The sequence below is a fragment of the Danio rerio genome, chromosome 9 (genome assembly GCF_049306965.1).
Source record: "Danio rerio strain Tuebingen ecotype United States chromosome 9, GRCz12tu, whole genome shotgun sequence".
NCBI classification, from domain to species: Eukaryota; Metazoa; Chordata; class Actinopteri; order Cypriniformes; family Danionidae; genus Danio; species Danio rerio.
The window spans coordinates 22798599-22818079 of NC_133184.1; the positions used below are offsets into that span (position 1 = coordinate 22798599).

Sequence of the window (19481 nt, forward strand, 5' to 3'; positions counted from 1 at the left end):
AAGCAGAAGCTAAAATAATGATTTGGAGGAAAATCTTGTAAAATTGGCGGAAAAGTTGGGATGAAGAGAAGAAAGGAAGACATTTATATAGTATTCAACAGAAGGTTGGAGAAAGGAGGGCTATTAAGAGAAATCGAAAAGAAGAAATTATAACTAGGATGAGAATTGGACATTGTAGATTAAATAAATACTTGCATGTATAGGTAAACATGTATCTGGAAGATGTGAATATTGTAATAATATTGAATCTGTGGAACATGTGGTGTAAAAAATATAGTTGAGTGTAAAAAATATAACAAAGAAAGAATAATGTTAAAAGAATAATTAAGGAAAATGGGGATGCAATGGTGCACACTAAAGGATATATTAGGAAAAACATCAAGAGACATTAAGTCACAATTATTATATTTCTTAAAGGTCACTGGTTTAGTAAATAGGATATAGAGTTTAATATGGATATTTAAGGTAAGAAAAGAGTAAAAAGAGGAAATGGAGGAGAGGGGAATACAAAATGAGAGGGTACTGCAATTATCTCTGTCCAAATCCAGTCCACACTCCAGTACAGAAGGGGGCGGTAATGCAACATTAAAGTTGGATGCCAACCGCCGTTAAACATCAACGAAGAAGACTTTTAATTTGCCAGTAACCTGGGTTAAGCACTTCTGGCGAACTGTATGCCAAAGGAAAGATCTGCACGTTTTTAAGGTGTGTTTTCTTTAGAAATCAGCGATCTCCACTGGCTGAGTGATATCCGATATGAAGTTGGTCTCAGATTGTACTAGAAGCACTGCATTAAATTACATTTCCCCGCCATGTCTTTATAATATGAGCATTTATGTTTTACCCCCAGTTATATTCAATGGAGCGTCTGCGCTATCCTGCCGATTCTGACGGGCAAGTGCGAGTAAAAGGCCTTTTGTCTCGTTTTACGCTTGAACAACTAAATGAATGCCAAAGTTTATTTAACTGAATGTATTTTAATTACATTACAACATGAATGCTGTAAAAGGAACCGTATAAAATGGAAAAAACTCACAATAATCGGTCACCGGAAGTTTATAAGTATATGGGAACAACACTAGCTCGGCATATACCCAATTATATTCATCCGTCTCCATATTCTACTGCATCCCAGAATATTACACAGCCCCAAAAATGTAATAATATATATATATATATATATATATATATATATATATATATATATATATATATATATATATATATATATATATATATATTGAATATATTTAATATATTTTTGTGTACGGCAGACGGCAACTCGCCGTTACGCAGATTCCCGAGTCTGCTCCAATCAGGTGAGCCCTCTTCAGCGCTCGCCATGACAACGAGACAGCAGTGACGTGCCTTGTAAAAATTTGCATCTGCATCCCTATAAAGCTCGTGTGCTCTCTGTCAGCGTTGTCAGTTCGCTCGGTGTTGCTGTTTGTACTTGACCAAGGTGAGTTCAATACCGACGGTACGAGTGGAGCCACGCCAATCTCACGAAGTCCGCTTCGTGAAGCTTCACTCGGGCCCGTCTGTGCTGTAGTTCCTTGTGGTTTATGTACATAAACGTAACATCGCAAGGAATATTACGTGTTTGTTGCTCGAAATGTGCCGCCGAGCAACATCCAGTGAATACTGGCACGGCCTGGCGCCCGGTCTTTCCGTGCACTCCCTGGGGCGAGGCGGCCTTTGAGCCCTAGGCAGGAAACAAACAACCCCCGAGGACCCTCAGGGAAACACGGGGGGCCGGTAGTGGGACCTCGCTGCGAGGGTTATGGTGGGTGGGAGTAGCGAGGCCCACTCATCGTCTATTTTAAACTATAGTTTCAAACTTTAGTTTACTATAGTTTGAAATAGACACCATGGTAACTGTTATGATTTAACTTCATGCAAAGAGCTTAGAATGACCAAGAGCAATTTGGATTCCCGGATTCCGTCCATTGGATCTCATTGCTGTCGCTATGGAAAGCAGCTGCTTTGTTTTTATTTAATTTATTCAAAATGTGCGTTATTGTTTCCCAAATTGTAGAGTGTCGTCTCTTGGTGATTCTATGCTCTTTGCTCTTTGTCTGACTGTTTTAATGTTTTGCTTTGTTTTTCAGCTAAGCTGTTGAGCAAAGAAGACAACTGAGGGTTATCACGAGCGCGCGCGTTATAATGTTTCCGGGTTGTTTTCTGAAAATTTGTCTTGTTTGCATGTCAAACTAAATAAACTATACTCTTTCTAAACACCTGTCTCTTGTTTTATTTGTCCTCTACAGCAATGCACTGTCATGTTAGTCTGTTGAATGCATTTGTATGCAACATGGTTTGACAATACAGTAGTCTAACAAATAAATGGTTGTTATAAAGTACCTTCATTAGTCAACATTTGGTGTAGGTATAAAAAAGGTAAAGATGTCCTAAGACATAAGGGTTATGTTATGGTTGTTTCATAACTATATTTATTATTGTTCTGTATGTTTAAAACCAGCAAATTATACTATATATTTAACATGTCATGAACTTACTGTTATTTTAAAATTTGCTTAATAAAATGTCCTAATACAAGAATGAGTGTTGTTTTTGTTTTATGTCAACCTACAGTAGGATTTAGGTTGATTACAGCAGGTATAGGCTACATACATCATAGGGAGTTTTTAATGACCCAAATCAAGTAAAACGTCTCTTACTCAAGTACTTTTAGCATGCAAAAGTCAAATTTAAGTATATAAAATACAGTTTCCAACAACAAATTTTTGTCTTGTGAAAAAGACCAGTGTGGTGGTGAGAAAAGGTAATTTCAAGTTATATATATTTATAAAAGAAGTTGAACAAGTTGTCATAATATTTAGTCATTAGATTATGTGACCGCTAGATGGCGCTCAATTAAAAGGACCGTTTATTTCTAAGGAGCGCTACCCTGTACTAAAATGGCGGCTCTATTGACGCATTCTTCCTAATAGACAACATCAGGGTAAGCGACATCCAAATGTTTTATTCATTTTGGCATGACAGGAGCGAACAAGGATACTAAAGAGTGACAGAGTCCACAAAACTGCTCTCTGGTTGCATTTCATTTGATGAATATTATCTTTTAGAGCTTCAAGTCTTGCCTCAGGTTTTTCCCTCAGGTGTTTCTCGTCAGATTTGTCGTCTTAGAAAGGCAGGCCCGTCGCTACAGGGGGGCAAAGGGGGGCATTGCCCCCTTAGAAAGAGTTTGAAACTTTCCAACTTTCAGAACACACATTTGAATATTTTAAAATATATGACATAGCAATTGAATTATGAAAATGGTGAGATTAAAGCTAGTCCTATAGTCCAGAGATCCGGTCCCCGCGTCAGGTCAGGTGCGCCCGTAAGTAGCCTTTAAAACGCGCACACGGCGATGGAGGCGCACTCAACTAACAAGAGAGAAAATTATTAGTTATTCGGGAATATGTAGACTAATAATTTTTTTTTATAAAAATTAATGGTTTACTGCACAGTCACACAGTAGGCTACACTATAAATAATATTTTAATTTATTTTTTTATATTATTATTAATATTATTACAATTAAGCTAAAATTGACAAAACGCAGAACAGCAGTCAGGTATAACACATAATAAATGCCTTTTGCGTTTAAAGATGATCGGCCTGCGAAGTCAAGTTTGCAGTGTTATAAATTGAATATAGTGCTTAAGTGGAATTACCGCGGATCAACCGAGAAACCTCGTGCGCTGCAGTTAGGCAGAATGATAATATTTTAAAAATATGTAATTTAGGCTATATACTGCTATTTGCTCATGCAAAATTAAACAACATAAAATATATTGTAGATATATTTTAAGAGCTAAAATACAACATATCGAGTTTGTTTTGACTTGTAGCTCATGGCCCTAAAATGAAAATAACCTGAAAACAAGCTATTAAAGAAAGGCTTAATAAAAAAAAATTAATAAATAAAATGACGGGTAGGCCTAGTAACCTTATGGTTTATGATGGTTTACAATATCACGAAAAAAACACACTTATGATAGCCTAAGATAAATCTTAGGATTAAAAAAAGTTATAGGCCTAGCATATTGAGTTGCGTGTTATCCGTGCCAAAATTTAACCAATTTTCGCGGTATTAACATGTGAATTTTGGTATCTTTTTTAGGTATTTTTCTGGCTACACTAATGCCTTTAAAATGTAACTAAGTAATTGTTTTAAATGACATTAGATTGTAACATTTAGCTTTTCCCTAACACTGATGTTGGTTGGATAATATAGGCTACGTGAAGCGTGATGACTCGGTTAAGCTGATTTCACTATATTTATTTACCGGTTCAATGAATTGTCTGATCGTGGGTCAGCTTGCATGTGTGGGCATAATTTGATTTCTTTACCTAAAACTTTAAACATTCATATTCCTGTTATTTGAAATAAAACGAAAATTAGGAGAATAACACGTTTTAAAGCACTCGTTTCGTTTGGCACTGAAGCCATGATCCGTCTGCATTAATAAGCGGTTTGCATTACCATCGTTAATAAAATTCGTAATAGCGAAACTGCATATTGTTTATTACTATTAAAACGTAGCCTATATTACTGCCTTAGTCCAGTAACTTAGGCAGTAATGCAAAGTAATAATAAATGTGAATAAATAGCCTAAATAAAAGAAACAAGAGACCAAAATCAGTCACCAGGGGCCTCATGTATCAACGCTGCGTACGCACAAAAACTTTGCGTACGCCAGGTTTCACGCTCAGAATCGCTCACGTTTGGATTTACTAACAATGAACTGAACGTGGGAATGTGCGCAGCTTCACGGCAGGTTTCTGGCAGGCGTACGCACATTTTTTGTGCGTGTCTGTTTTATTTCCATTGGCGACTCCTAGAGGCAGTTGTGTTAAATTCTTCTCTACAAAGTGTCTGATCCTTGCAATGGCGTCTGTATGAGACGGGTTCATATAGTAGGTATGTAAGATTTCCATACCATACAGTTGACCAGCTAAACATTAAAGCACAATTTGCAGCGGTCGCCTGTTTTCCCAATGTAATCTGAGCTATCTACTGCACACACATCGCTATAAAGACACTATCTGAAGATAAATTTGCATGCGTGAATCAGAAACATTTCCATTCAATAAATGTGCAAATAAAATATGATGCACAAACTTATTAATGATTCCTACTTGTCTTTCTCGTGATAAATAGTGGGCAAAATCTGATATGTAGCGGGAAAAAAAAGAAGAATGAATTCATCAGACGCTGGATTTGAGCCGAGTTTATGCTCGAACGTGTCAGAACATTATCATATGCTTCTTATGAGGTGCGCCACTGAGATTGCGAAGGGTACTGCAACATTTTACAGATATAAACCACACTATTTCTTTTTTAAATGCACTCAGTGCGATGTTCAGACCCAACTGTTTTAACCGTATCAGCTAAACTCTCCCACTCTATTTTTTTCTTTTGTTGTTAATTCCGGAGAACAAACTTGCAAATAACACCGTTTTCCTCCGGTCTACCTCCGAAAGCAGCACCTCCATTTCACATTCTGTTCAAAGTTTCTCTTTTTGCTTGATTTTGCCGTTGCTTTTTCGTTGGGTTTTGCCATTAGCATAGTCATTAGCATATTCATACGGGGGAGGAGGCAGGGAGGGGTTTTGTGCTCGTGCATGTTGCGCTCAGTTTCACGTTCATTCAGATGTACAAAAGAATATGCGTGAGATTCGGCGTACGCAGTGTTTCATACATCTGGGGCCTCATGTATCAACGCTGCGTACGCACAAAAACTTTGCGTACGCCAGGTTTCACGCTCAGAATCGCTCACGTTTGGATTTACTAACAATGAACTGAACGTGGGAATGTGCGCAGGTTCACGGCAGCTTTCTGGCAGGCGTACGCACATTTTTTGTGCGTGTCTGTTTTATTTCCATTGGCGACTCCTAGAGGCAGTTGTGTTAAATTCTTCTCTACAAAGTGTCTGATCCTTGCAATGGCAGCTGTATGAGACAGGTTCATCTAGCAGGTATGTAAGATTTCCATACCATACAGTTGACCAGCTAAACATTAAAGCACAATTTGCAGCGGTCGCCTGTTTTCCCAATGTAATCTGAGCGATCTACTGCACGCACATTGCTATAAAGACACTATCTGAAGATAAATTTGCATGCGTGAATCAGAAACATTTCCATTCAATAAATGTGCAAATAAAATATGATGCACAAACTTATTAATGATTCCTACTTGTCTTTCTCGTGATAAATAGTGGGCAAAATCTGATATGTAGCGGGAAAAAAAAGAAGAAAGAATTCATCAGACGCTGGATTCGAACCGAGTTTAAGCTCGAACGTGTCAGTTTATGATCACATGCGTCGTATGAGCTGCGCCACTGAGACTACTAAAGGTAGTGCAACATTTTATAGATATAAACCACACTATTTCTTTCTTAAATGCACTCAGTGCGATGTTCAGACCCAACTGTGTTAACCGTATCAGCTAAACTCTCCCACTCTATTTTTCTCTTTTGTTGTTAATTCCAGAGAACAAACTTGCAAATAACACCGCTTTTCTCCGGTCTGCCTCCGAAAGCAGCACCTCCAATTCACATTCTGTTCAAAGTTTCTCTTTTTGCTTGGTTTTGCCTTTGCTTTTTCGTTGAGTTTTTCCATTAGCATAGTCATTAGCATATTCATACGGGGGAGGAGGCAGGGAGGGGTTTTGTGCTCGTGCATGTTGCGCTCAGTTTCACGTTCATTCAGATGTACAAAAGAATATGCGTGAGATTCGGCGTACGCAGTGTTTCATACATCTGGGGCCTCATGTACGAAGACTTGCGTGGAAATCTTACTAAAACATTGCGTACGCACAAAGCTGTAAATGTGCGTACGCAGAAAAAAATTCAGATGTATGAAACACTGCGTACGCCGAGTCTCACGCATATTCTTTTGTACATCCGAATGAACGTGAAACTGAGCGCAACATGCACGAGCACAAAACCCCTCCCTGCCTCCTCCCCCGTATGAATATGCTAATGACTATGCTAATGTAAAAACCCAACGAAAAAGCAATGGCAAAAGCAAGCAAAAAGAGAAACTTTGAACAGAATGTGAAATGGAGGTGCTGCTTTCGGAGGTAGACCGGAGAAAAGCGGTGTTATTTGCAAGTTTGTTCGGCGGAATTAACAACAAAAGAAAAAAAATAGAGTGGGAGAGTTTAGCTGATACGGTTAACACAGTTGGGTCTGAACATCGCACTGAGTGCATTTAAAAAAGAAATAGTGTGGTTTATATCTGTAAAATGTTGCAATACCCTTCGCAGTCTCAGTGGCGCACCTCATAAGAAGCATGTGATCATGTACTGACACGTTCGAGCATAACTCGGCTCGAATCCAGCGTCTGATGAATTCATTCTTCTTTTTTTTCCCCGCTACATATCAGATTTTGCCCACTATTTATCACGAGAAAGACAAGTAGGAATCATCAATAAGTTTGTGCATCATATTTTATTTGCACATTTATTGAATGGAAATGTTTCTGATTCACGCATGCAAATTCATCTTCAGATAGTGTCTTTATAGCAATGTGCGTGCAGTAGATAGCTCAGATTACATTGGGAAAACAGGCGACCGCTGCAAATTGTGCTTTAATGTTTAGCTGGTCAACTGTATGGTATGGAAATCTTACATACCTACTATATGAACCCGTCTCATACAGACGCCATTGCAAGGATCAGACACTTTGTAGAGAAGAATTTAACACAACTGCCTCTAGGAGTCGCCAATGGAAATAAAACAGACACGCACAAAAAATGTGCGTACGCCTGCCAGAAAGCTGCCGTGAAGGTGCGCACATTCCCACGTTCAGTTCATTGTTAGTAAATCCAAACGTGAGCAATTCTGAGCGTGAAACCTGGCGTACGCAAAGTTTTTGTGCGTACGCAGCGTTGATACATGAGGCCCCTGGGGCCTCATGTACGAAGACTTGCGTGGAAATCTTACTAAAACATTGCGTACGCACAAAGCTGTAAATGTGCGTACGCAGAAAAAAATTCAGATGTATGAAACACTGCGTACGCCGAATCTCACGCATATTCTTTTGTACATCTGAATGAACGTGAAACTGAGCGCAACATGCACGAGCACAAAACCCCTCCCTGCCTCCTCCCCCGTATGAATATGCTAATGACTATGCTAATGGCAAAAGCAACGGCAAAATCAAGCAAAAAGAGAAACTTTGAGCAGAATGTGAATTGGAGGTGCTTTCAGAGGTAGACCGGAGAAAAGCGGTGTTATTTGCAAGTTTGTTCTCCGGAATTAACAATAAAAGAAATAAATAGAGCGGGAGAGTTTAGCTGATGCGGTTAACACAGTTGGGTCTGAACATCGCACTGAGTGCATTGAAAAAAGAAATATTGTGGTTTATATCTGTAAAATGTTGCAGGATTGGTAACAGTCTCAGTGGCGCTACTCGTAAGACCCATGTGATCAGGAATTGATACGTTCGAGCAGGAACTCGGCTCGAATCCAGCGTCTGATAAACTCTTTCTTGTTTTTCCCCCGCTACATATCAGATTTTGTCAACTATTTATCACGAGAAAGACAAGTAGGAATCATTAATAAATTCATATCAATAAGCATCATATTTTATTTGCACATTTATTGAATGGAAATGTTTCTGATTCACGCATGCAAATTCATCTTCAGATAGGTATGTAAGATTTCCATACCATACAGTTGACCAGCTAAACATTAAAGCACAATTTGCAGCGGTCGCCTGTTTTCCCGATGTAATCTGAGCTATCTACTGCACGCACATTGCTATAAAGACACTATCTGAAGATGAATTTGCATGCGTGAATCAGAAACATTTCCATTCAATAAATGTGCAAATAAAATATGATGCACAAACTTATTAATGATTCCTACTAGTCTTTCTCGTGATAAATAGTAGGCAAAATCTGATATGTAGCGGGGGAAAAAAGAAGAAAGAGTTCATCAGACGCTGGATTCGAGCCGAGTTCATGCTCGAACGTGTCAAAACATGTTCACATGTGTCTTACGAGCGCGCCACTGAGACTGTTCAGGGTGCTGCAACATTTTACAGATATAATAATATTGAATGGAAATGTTTCTGATTCACGCATGCAAATTCATCTTCAGATAGTGTCTTTATAGCAATGTGCGTGCGGTAGATCGCTCAGATTACATTGGGAAAACAGGCGACCGCTGCAAATTGTGCTTTAATGTTTAGCTGGTCAACTGTATGGTATGGAAACCTTATATACCTGCTGAACCCGTCTCATACAGCTGCCATTGCAAGGCTCAGACACTTTGTAGAGGAATTTAACACAACTGCCTCTAGGAGTCGCCAATGGAAATAAAACAGACACGCACAAAAAATGTGCGTACGCCTGCCAGAAAGCTGCCGTGAAGTTGCGCACATTCCCACGTTCAGTTCATTGTTAGTAAATCCAAACGTGAGCGATTCTGAGCGTGAAACCTGGCGTACGCAAAGTTTTTGTGCGTACGCAGCGTTGATACATGAGGCCCCTGGGGCCTCATGTACGAAGACTTGCGTGGAAATCTTACTAAAACATTGCGTACGCACAAAGCTGTAAATGTGCGTACGCAGAAAAAAATTCAGATGTATGAAACACTGCGTACGCCGAATCTCACGCATATTCTTTTGTACATCCGAATGAACGTGAAACTGAGCGCAACATGCACGAGCGCAAAACCCCTCCCTGCCTCCTCCCCCGTATGAATATGCTAATGACTATGCTAATGGCAAAACCCAACGAAAAAGCAACGGCAAAATCAAACAAAAAGAGAAACTTTGAACAGAATGTGAATTGGAGGTGCTGCTTTCGGAGGTAGAACGGAGAAAAGCGGTGTTATTTGCAAGTTTGTTCTCCGGAATTAACAACAAAAGAAAAAAATAGAGTGGGAGAGTTTAGCTGATACGGTTAACACAGTTGGGTCTGAACATCGCACTGAGTGCATTTAAAAAAGAAATAGTGTGGTTTATATCTGTAAACTGTTGCAGTACCCTTAGCAGTCTCAGTGGCGCACCTCATAAGAAGCATATGATCATATGCTGACTCGTTCGAGCACAAACTCGGTTCGAATCCAGCGTCTGATGAATTCTTTCTTCTTTTTTTCCCCGCTACATATCAGATTTTGCCCACTATTTATCACGAGAAAGACAAGTAGGAATCATTAATAAGTTTGTGCATCATATTTTATTTGCACATTTATTGAATGGAAATGTTTCTGATTCACGCATGCAAATTTATCTTCAGATAGTGTCTTTATAGCAATGTGCGTGCAGTAGATCGCTCAGATTACATTGGGAAAACAGGCGACCGCTGCAAATTGTGCTTTAATGTTTAGCTGGTCAACTGTATGGTATGGAAATCTTACATACCTACTATATGAACCCGTCTCATACAGCTGCCATTGCAAGGCTCAGACACTTTGTAGAGAAGAATTTAATACAACTGCCTCTAGGAGTCGCCAATGGAAATAAAACAGACACGCACAAAAAATGTGCGTACGCCTGCCAGAAAGCTGCCGTGAAGGTGCGCACATTCCCACGTTCAGTTCATTGTTAGTAAATCCAAACGTGAGCGATTCTGAGCGTGAAACCTGGCGTACGCAAAGTTTTTGTGCGTACGCAGCGTTGATACATGAGGCCCCTGAATTTTTTTCTGCGTACGCACATTTACAGCTTTGTGCGTACGCAATGTTTTAGTAAGATTTCCACGCAAGTCTTCGTACATGAGGCCCCAGGTCTAGTGCCCCAATATGGATTTAAAGTGCCCCCTCAGTTTGAACTTCCTGGCGCCGGGCCTGAATGTGAGGAATACAAGGTACACACACAAACACACACACAAACACACCCTCTCTCTCTCTCTCTCTCTCTTTTTGACAGAATAAAATGATGAATAAATGAAATAATGTTAGTAATAGAAAGTCAGAGCAAGTTTCTTTTAATAGCAAGTGCAAGTGTTTGAGGAGCAGAGTTTATTTTAAGGTCCCACAACCATTTTGTATTTCAAATTATGTCTGTTTAATAATATGTGACACCATGAAAAAAAAAAATCAATATGGTGGATTTCAATGGCTGTCTTTACAAAAACAGGACCATAAAAATAAGCCGAGTGCTGACTCGCACCTTGACACTGATTCCCAACACTGTTGGCATTGAGACTGTCCTTGGCAGATAGCAAGCCTTAAAAACACACCGCCCTCTAGTCTGCTCCAGCTTCTGAGGACTTGTTACACCTCTGAGTTCTCCAGTCCCTGCTCACTCGAACAATTCCATCAGAGTGGCAAAACCCAGCAGTGAATTGGCATTGCTGGCAGTTTCCATGGCTCTTTCAGGAGAAGTGTGTGTGGTGACAGGAGCCTGCGGGTTTCTTGGAGAAAGGCTGGTTCGACTGTTGCTGAAGGAGGAGAAGCTTGCTGAGATCCGACTGCTGGATAGAAACATCCGCTCTGAGCTAATACAGTCTCTTGATGGTTAGTGGATATTTCCATCACAGTATTTGGTCACACTTTACAATAAGGTTCGTTAGTTAATTTTAAGTAATGCATTTACTAACATGAACAAACATTGAACAATACATTCACTACAGTATATATTCATGTTAATAAACGTTAGTTAATGAAAATACAGTTGTTCATTGTTAGTTCATGGTAACTCATGGTGCATTAACTAATGTTAACAAGCATGGACTTGAATGTTAATAATGCATTAGTAAATGTTCAATTATGATTAATAAATGCTGTACAAGTGTTGTTCATGATTAGTTCATGTTAGTAAATGCATCAACTAATGAACCTTATTGTAAAGGGTTGCCCAGTATTTTCTCATCTATCAATTTTTTTTATTTATTGTCTGTACAAGCGGTGTGTACAAAATTTTTTGGGGGAAGGCAATTGAATATGCAGCAGCTTTTTCATAGAGCAACTGGCAAATTAAGTTTCAGATTAAGAAGTTGACCTCATTACATTTAAGAATATTTTGAATGATTTGGAGTTTGAAACACTGGTTGTAGATCATCTGACTAGTTAATAATAAATGTAATATTATGTGTGTTATGATGGGTGATTGATATAATACTGATAATAATAGTTAATTAATATTAATATATTGAAGGGATAATTACAGTTTGAACCCAAAAATCACCAGTCTGTAAGATGAAGAGGAGTCAGAGATTCGAATAAATAAAGTTTACTGAAGATAGTTTCCTCAGCAGAAGCCAGCTTCAACACTCGTCTGCTTACTGCTTACTGCTTTGCTTACGATCACAAATCAACAACAATTATACTCTTACATAACAGCATTAAATGCGTCATAGATAGGTGTTTTAACCTGAGTTCCACATGGGTGCGTGCGTACAACTCTGAACAAAATCTCAATATCTCAAGCATTCAACGTCAGACAGCCCCTAGGCTGTTTAGAGCTGACCCCAGTACTCTGAAAAGATCTACAATCAAATAAAACACACACACACACCCAAAGTACAATCTGTTCCTTACCCAAAACTAAGTATACTCTCAGCCATCTTTATCAAAACTGGTTAAAAACCAGTATAATCTACATTCAGGAGCAGTTTTGTATATTCTCACTACAAAACCACTATAAACAGAGTTAATGTTACACATAATAATGAACACATGATAATAATAATATCAAAATCACTTATTTACACACAGCAATACAAATACGTATATCATCAAGCCCTTTTGGTTTTGAGTTTGGTGGCTCCCAAAGTTACAAAGAGAGGGGCAAATGCACTGAACATTCTTATATGAAGCAATGTGTTAACTTTATTCATTAGTCAAAACCATTTCAGGATTAAATACTGATTCAAATAATAATATTAATAAAGTAATGAGAAAAGCATAAACATTGATCCTTTCTGGGATAGATTTGAAGACAAAATGTGACCCCATCAATATCTATTTCATTAGTATATACACAGCGGCTCAATTGGTTAGCACTGTCGCCTCACAGTAAAAATAAAGAATGTAGTTGATGTAAGCCATTCATAAGGCACTATCTTCTCATTTTAAAGCATGAATTAGGGCAAAACATACATTACTGTGAATCTGCTGTTTCTCTGTGTGCTCAGATTGCCGGGGAGAGACTAAAGTGAGTGTTTTCGAGGGCGATATCAGGAATCCTGAGCTGCTGAGGAGAGCTTGTAAAGGAGCAGCGCTTGTTTTTCACACTGCGTCTCTCATTGATGTCATTGGAGCAGTTGAATACAGTGAACTGTATGGAGTTAATGTCAAAGGTAAGTGTGTTTAGCACATAAAAATGAAACCAATTGAGATACAGTGCTCAGCATATAAAAGTACACCCTTCACAAATCTCTCTTTTAAATTCATATTTTTAATAGGAGGCTGCACAATATTATATGTGTGCATATACATTAGATTAGTCAGTACTGAAGCCAAATCTAACAAAATAACTTACCATAAAAGTCCAAAAACTAGTACACAGTTTATATGTTAGAGAAAAATTTTAAATACAAATTTAAAAACGAGGAAAAATCAAGAGAAGCAAAAATATGAAAAATTGTTGAAATTTTGTAGATTGTTATTTATTCTTGCAATATTTTTCTTGAACTTAATTGTATTATGTTGTTACTAAAATATTATTTGAATAATTATATCTGTTTAATAAATCTGTTTTGTTGCACTAAAATACCTTGCCTATATTCACTGATAAATGGGGAAAAATATTCATTTTCAAAATAGGGTGTACTCAGTTATTCTGAGCACTGTATAAGGAGGAAAATGATTTCAAAAGACAGATTCCGATAATAATAATAATAATAATAATATTACAACATGGCGATAAATAGGTTATTTTGCCTTTAAGGAAAATTACTGAACATAAACATATGGCTGAGAAAAATGCTCATTTCAGAAGAAAGTTTGAGATTGCACAGAGACACTGCTCTCTCTGCCTGATGGGCTCATTTAAAACTTGGGTTTTATATTTGAGTCTGAAAAAAAATGTACAAAGTACAATCTTTATTTGCCAGTCCTGATACATTTAATATTACTATTTTGCATGTATTATTTTTGCAATAAATTTGAATTTTACTGCAAATGATTTTTGAATTTCCAGAAAAAAAAAAAAAAAAAATATATATATATATATATATATATATATATATATATATATATATATATATATATATATATATATATATATATATATATATTGAAATCTCTTTAAACCAGCAGCACCATAAACAGCTGTTTTTTATAAGATAGAGCTTTGTGAAAACAAATAAATAAGTGGAAATTTTGCAAATAATAATGTACACTGTAAAAAAATCGTTAAAAAAAGGTCAAATGACTGGCGGCTATGGCTGCCAAAGAAAAATCATAAAATTATGGAAAAAATTTCATTGTTGAAATAAAGTGCAAAAATAATAAATCTACAGATATTTTCAGTAAAACGTTTACAGAAAAACACTTTTATTTTACAGACTTTTCCTAGATTATTACGATCAAATTCATTCAATAGTTACACAATAAGAGTTTTACAAAGAAACTGTTATTTTACAGACTTTTCAGAGATTATTATGACCGAACAACATCTATAAAGTGACTGCACTATAAAAGTTAAAAAGAAAACTAAACAATTTAACAGAATTCTCCCTAAATCATTACGATTAAATACTTTTAATAAAATGTCAAGACATGCTCAAGGTTGTAATTAAAAAGTTTTATTTTGGATCAAAAAAGTCTGGAAAAAAACAACATACAAGATAAAACTGATTAAAATTCTCACAACTTTAAATCACAAGAATTAAAAAAAAACTGTTAGCATCAACCTTAATATAATGAGGTGCTATTACTTTAGTTTTACCTAATTTTAAATGTTCTTAAAAAAACAGGAAAAAAACTGTGTGTAATTGTATAGTTTAAAACAGACAAATTATTGTAATTTGTCATTAACTATGCAATACTTAAAATAACAGTCAAGCCGTTAATTTACAGATATTGTTTGTAATTTTTACGGAGTTTTGAATGCACTTTAAAATAACATATAAATATAAATAATAAAGTAATTTCCCTGTATAAAAAAATAAAAATTACAGTAATTTGTCTTTAATGATAAAGTACTTAAAATGAAAGTCAAACTTAATTTAGAGAGATTGTTACAGTAATTACTCTAAAATATTACTGAAAAAAAAATTAACATCTTTGCAGGATTTTTTTTTATATATATATACTTTTTTTTTTTTTTACGGTGTAATAATTATTATTAGGGTCTGTGGAATACAAAAGGTTGAAAACCCTTGGTTTAAGCACAATGGTCTCAAACTCAGTTCCTGGAGACCCACGGCTCTGCACAGTTTAGCTCCAACCACCTCTAACTTACAACAGCCTAACAGTCTCTAGTAGTCTTGAACACCTTGATTAGTTGTATCACCTGTGTGTGATTAGGATTGGAGCAAAATTGTGCAGAGCTGCAGCCATCCAGGAATCTAGTTTGAGACCTATGGTTTAAGGTACATTCTTTAAAATACTTACAAGAGCTTTGCACACTGGTCTGTTACAGAGGCAATAACTTTATATTTTTACTCTCCTAAACATAACACCTAACAAAACTAACTGTACACAATTATTTTGTTCGCTGTCAGGTTTAGGCGGGTGAAAATGTCTGACTGATATGTAAAGCAACCAATCAATTAGAATTGTCATGTTAATTAGATGAGTCAGTCCTTGACTGTCATGAGTCTAAAGGTCTGGCATGATTTCTTGATAGTGGCACAGCACAGGTATTCTATTATTCTTCTGCGTGAGCCAATCTTCTGATTTTATAGACCATTTTAAGGGATGTAAACAATAACAATGGTCCTAGTGTATTTCCTGTATTGCATTTGTAATTTCCATAGTGTCCAAGAATCCTAAAAGGTCCACGTATTGATAAATAATGTTATGATTGCCGTTTAACATTATGATTAAATTGCCTCTTTTTTTAGTTTCGAAATACTTTGACAACAGGAAATGTTCATGGGCCAGTGAAACCACCACATCGAAATGGTCTATATGGTCCTTGCAATAGAAATACAAGTAAAGCCATTCATTATCTCCAACTGATAATGATCTGAGATATGCAACTGAATATCCAACTGAAATATGCCCATTGAATGCTAAAGAAAAATATTTGTGTTTGTTTTTCTTTGACAGCAACAAAGCTGCTGCTTGAGACATGCATCCAAGAAAACGTACCCTCCTTCATTTACACCAGCAGCATTGAGGTGGCTGGTCCCAATCCCAGTGGTGAACCAATCATCAACGGCAATGAGGACACCCCATACTCCTCTCGCCTTAAATTCAGCTACAGCAAAACCAAAAAGGAGGCCGAAGAGATTTGCCTGCAGGCCAATGGAGATCTGCTGTGTAATGGAGGTCAGCTCGCCACCTGTGCACTGAGGCCCATGTACATTTTTGGACCAGGCTGCCGATTTACTTTAGGCCACATGAGGGATGGAATCCGCAATGGAAATGTGCTGCTGCGAACCTCACGCCGTGAGGCTAAAGTGAATCCTGTATATGTGGGAAACGCAGCCCTGGCACATCTACAAGCAGGACGGGGACTCAGAGATCCTCAGAAAAGGGCCATGATGGGAGGAAACTTCTATTACATCTCAGACAACACGCCACATGTCAGCTATTCGGACTTTAACTATGCTGTTCTGTCCTCTTTAGGCTTTGGGATACAAGAGAGGCCAATTCTGCCCTTTCCGCTCCTGTATATTCTTTCTTTCTTCATGGAGTTGCTGCACGTTGTGCTCCGACCCTTCCTAACGTTTACTCCACCCTTAAATAGGCAGCTACTGACCATGCTTAACACGCCTTTTAGTTTCTCATATCAAAAGGCTCACAGGGATTTCGGCTACACCCCTCGCTATGAATGGGAAGAGGCGCGCAAATGCACTACTGATTGGTTTGCATCTGTCTTACCTGCAGAAATACGATCAATTAACTTGAAATAAACTCGCATGTTGTTTATGACTTTAACTGCCTGTTGGTTAAACGTGCCAGTGTTTAATAATTCAATATATTGTGATAAGGAACAAGCATGGTTCAGATCAGTTGTGTTTTTTAAAGTAACATTAACAAAACTTCTGTAACAAATGTAGCTATTTCTTACTATTGATGTTAGTTATTATAGTGCATTAACAATTACTAATGAGACCTTATTGTTAAACATTACCTATTGTATCTTTATAAACCCTTTGCTATTAAATTAGTTTGAAGTTTTTTGCTCTGAGCATTTACATAAATTATTATACCTGTTAAAGTATCCCTTTTTGCGGTCTATGTCAATCTTGTGAGAATTATTTCAGGATAAAAGCTTCAGCAATTATTGCAACAACAAAAAAAAAGTTTAATGCATTATATGCCTACTGTTGGATTTCCTACATTCAACTTAAGGTGTCTAATGCGCTTTATCAACTGAACATGGTTTTTATTACTGAATATGTTTCAGAAATAGTGATTAATCGGCTTTCAATGCTATCTGCCTGCCTTCAGTGGAGATATGCAGTCTCAGCTTGCATCATCAAGGCTACATCCAGATACTATTGGAGTCTTGGACAATTTTACATTTGGGGTCGATTGTCAAACGTAGGCCTACTTTAAATACTTTAAATAAATACATGTATAATGTGATAATTGATTAATGTTTGAGTCTGTATGCATGTGTGTATTTTAGGCTATCCCTCCGCTGTCTGTTGTTGTCATTCAATGGTGATAATTGTGTTAAGCAAAGCTACCAATAGGAGGCAAAGTGAGCCAGGTTTGGGTGTGGCGCTGTAAAACAATATGTCAACAGTTTGTGAGCTATTGCAATTTCATTAAACACTTAATGTGATAATATGATGAGTGATGTTAGTGAAAAGATTATTAAGTCTTAATGATTACGCCACAAGATGGCGACAAAGTACTTGTCTTTTTAAAATTATTTTACGAAACAGAAGAGTGCATTTATTTTTAAAACAGTGATATTGCGAAATGATATTACATTTACAAATTAAATTTTTTTATCTATCTTTTAAATATTAAATAGTGTATATTTTAACCCTTGTGGGGTGTTCGTATTTTGTTTCTCAGCCAGTGTTCGATTAAACTGATCGATGGACCCGCTAGAAAAACTGGTCTGATGGACCCGCTACAGCAGGGGTGGCCAACCCTGTTCCTGGAGAGCCACCTTCCTGCAGATTTCAGTTACTACCCATATCAAACACACCTGAACCAATTAATTAGCACCTGAACACCACGTGATAATTACAGGCAGGTGTGTTTGAAATGGGTTGCAACTGAAATCTGCAGGAAGGTGGCTCTCCAGGAACAGGGTTAGCCACCCCTGGCCTAGAGTTTTGGCTTCCCATATTAACACTATCAAACAATTTAATGTTAAATTATTCAACAAATGTTTACTTAATCCCAATTACAAGCCATATGAACAGCAAACATGGTTAATTTTTCCCCTTTACCTTTGTTAGATCATATTGATGGATTAATGTGCTTCTCGCTTTTTTTTTAATGTTTTTTTATGTTATGAAAAGAATAAAACCCACAGATTTGTTTATTCGTAATGTTTCCACCATGGTCATGGACATTATCATCAGAAGCTCCTCTCTCTTCCACAATCAATTGCAAGGCCCTCGCAGCAGATAATCTTTTGGCTATCTTGATCAGTTGTGATAAGGAATCACACCCGCAATGTCTTATTTATAGTACTATGCCCCTGCAGATGGGACAGGGTATGAGAAAATAAAGCTTGGTTCCCGCAAGAGAGAGGATAAACTGTGCAGGAATGTAAGAGCAGACAGTGTTGATAGTTGAATTTTCAACAATGTTGCAACTTTGTGTAGGAACACTGGACCTACACTTTCAAGACTTTTATTAGACCTGGGTCCAGTGGACCCGAACACCTTGTATGTAATGTAAATGTGTGGGGGAGGTACATTATGCGGTCATTGAAAATTTGCTTTTTGAAAATTTATGTTCTTCACAGAAAATAAGCTAAAGCCAATGAATTTCAGGTTGAAAAAATAAATGGCTTAATTTTTCTTTTGAAAAAAAACTGAAAACGGGTCTCACAGACCCGAACACCATACAAAGGTTAAAAAAGCATTTAAGTCTTTGTAATGGCAAAGCTAGGAAAACAGTTACTCCACAATGAAGACGAGAGACTGGTTAGTTTTAATATATTCAATACCAATACACAGCAAGACTGCTTGTGTTTGATCAGAACTACACCAAATAAATATTGTGAAATTTAGGTTTTTTTAAAATGACTAATTTTCAATTTTTTTTTAAAATTCTTTTAAAAGGTCCAACTTGGTTTAAAAACCTTTTGAAGTCATTAAGTCACTGTGATAGCAAAACCTAATTACGCCACTAGATGGAAACAAGCTACTATTACTGTAAGTTAATAAACCCCTCACAGAAAGGTACAGTAAGGGTGTA

General features: G+C 37.1%; 1 protein-coding gene across 3 annotated transcripts; it reads left to right on the top strand.

The window, feature by feature from the left end:
* Positions 1–10947: 10947 nt before the first annotated feature.
* hsd3b1 (hydroxy-delta-5-steroid dehydrogenase, 3 beta- and steroid delta-isomerase 1) lies at positions 10948–18087 on the top strand. 3 transcript variants are annotated; one of them, XM_073911919.1, is made up of 4 exons: positions 11228–11486; positions 13106–13270; positions 15983–16073; positions 16191–18087. In XM_073911919.1, the coding sequence occupies exons 2-4, from the start codon at positions 13220–13222 to the stop codon at positions 16997–16999; spliced, it is 951 nt and encodes a 316-aa protein (XP_073768020.1). In that variant the 5' UTR covers positions 11228–11486; positions 13106–13219; the 3' UTR covers positions 17000–18087. The 3 variants fall into 3 exon arrangements, with proteins under 3 accessions (NP_001373226.1, XP_073768020.1, XP_073768019.1); NM_001386297.1 differs by lacking the exon at positions 15983–16073 and having other exon boundaries at positions 10948–11486; positions 16191–17885; XM_073911918.1 differs by lacking the exons at positions 13106–13270; positions 15983–16073.
* Positions 18088–19481: the final 1394 nt, after the last annotated feature.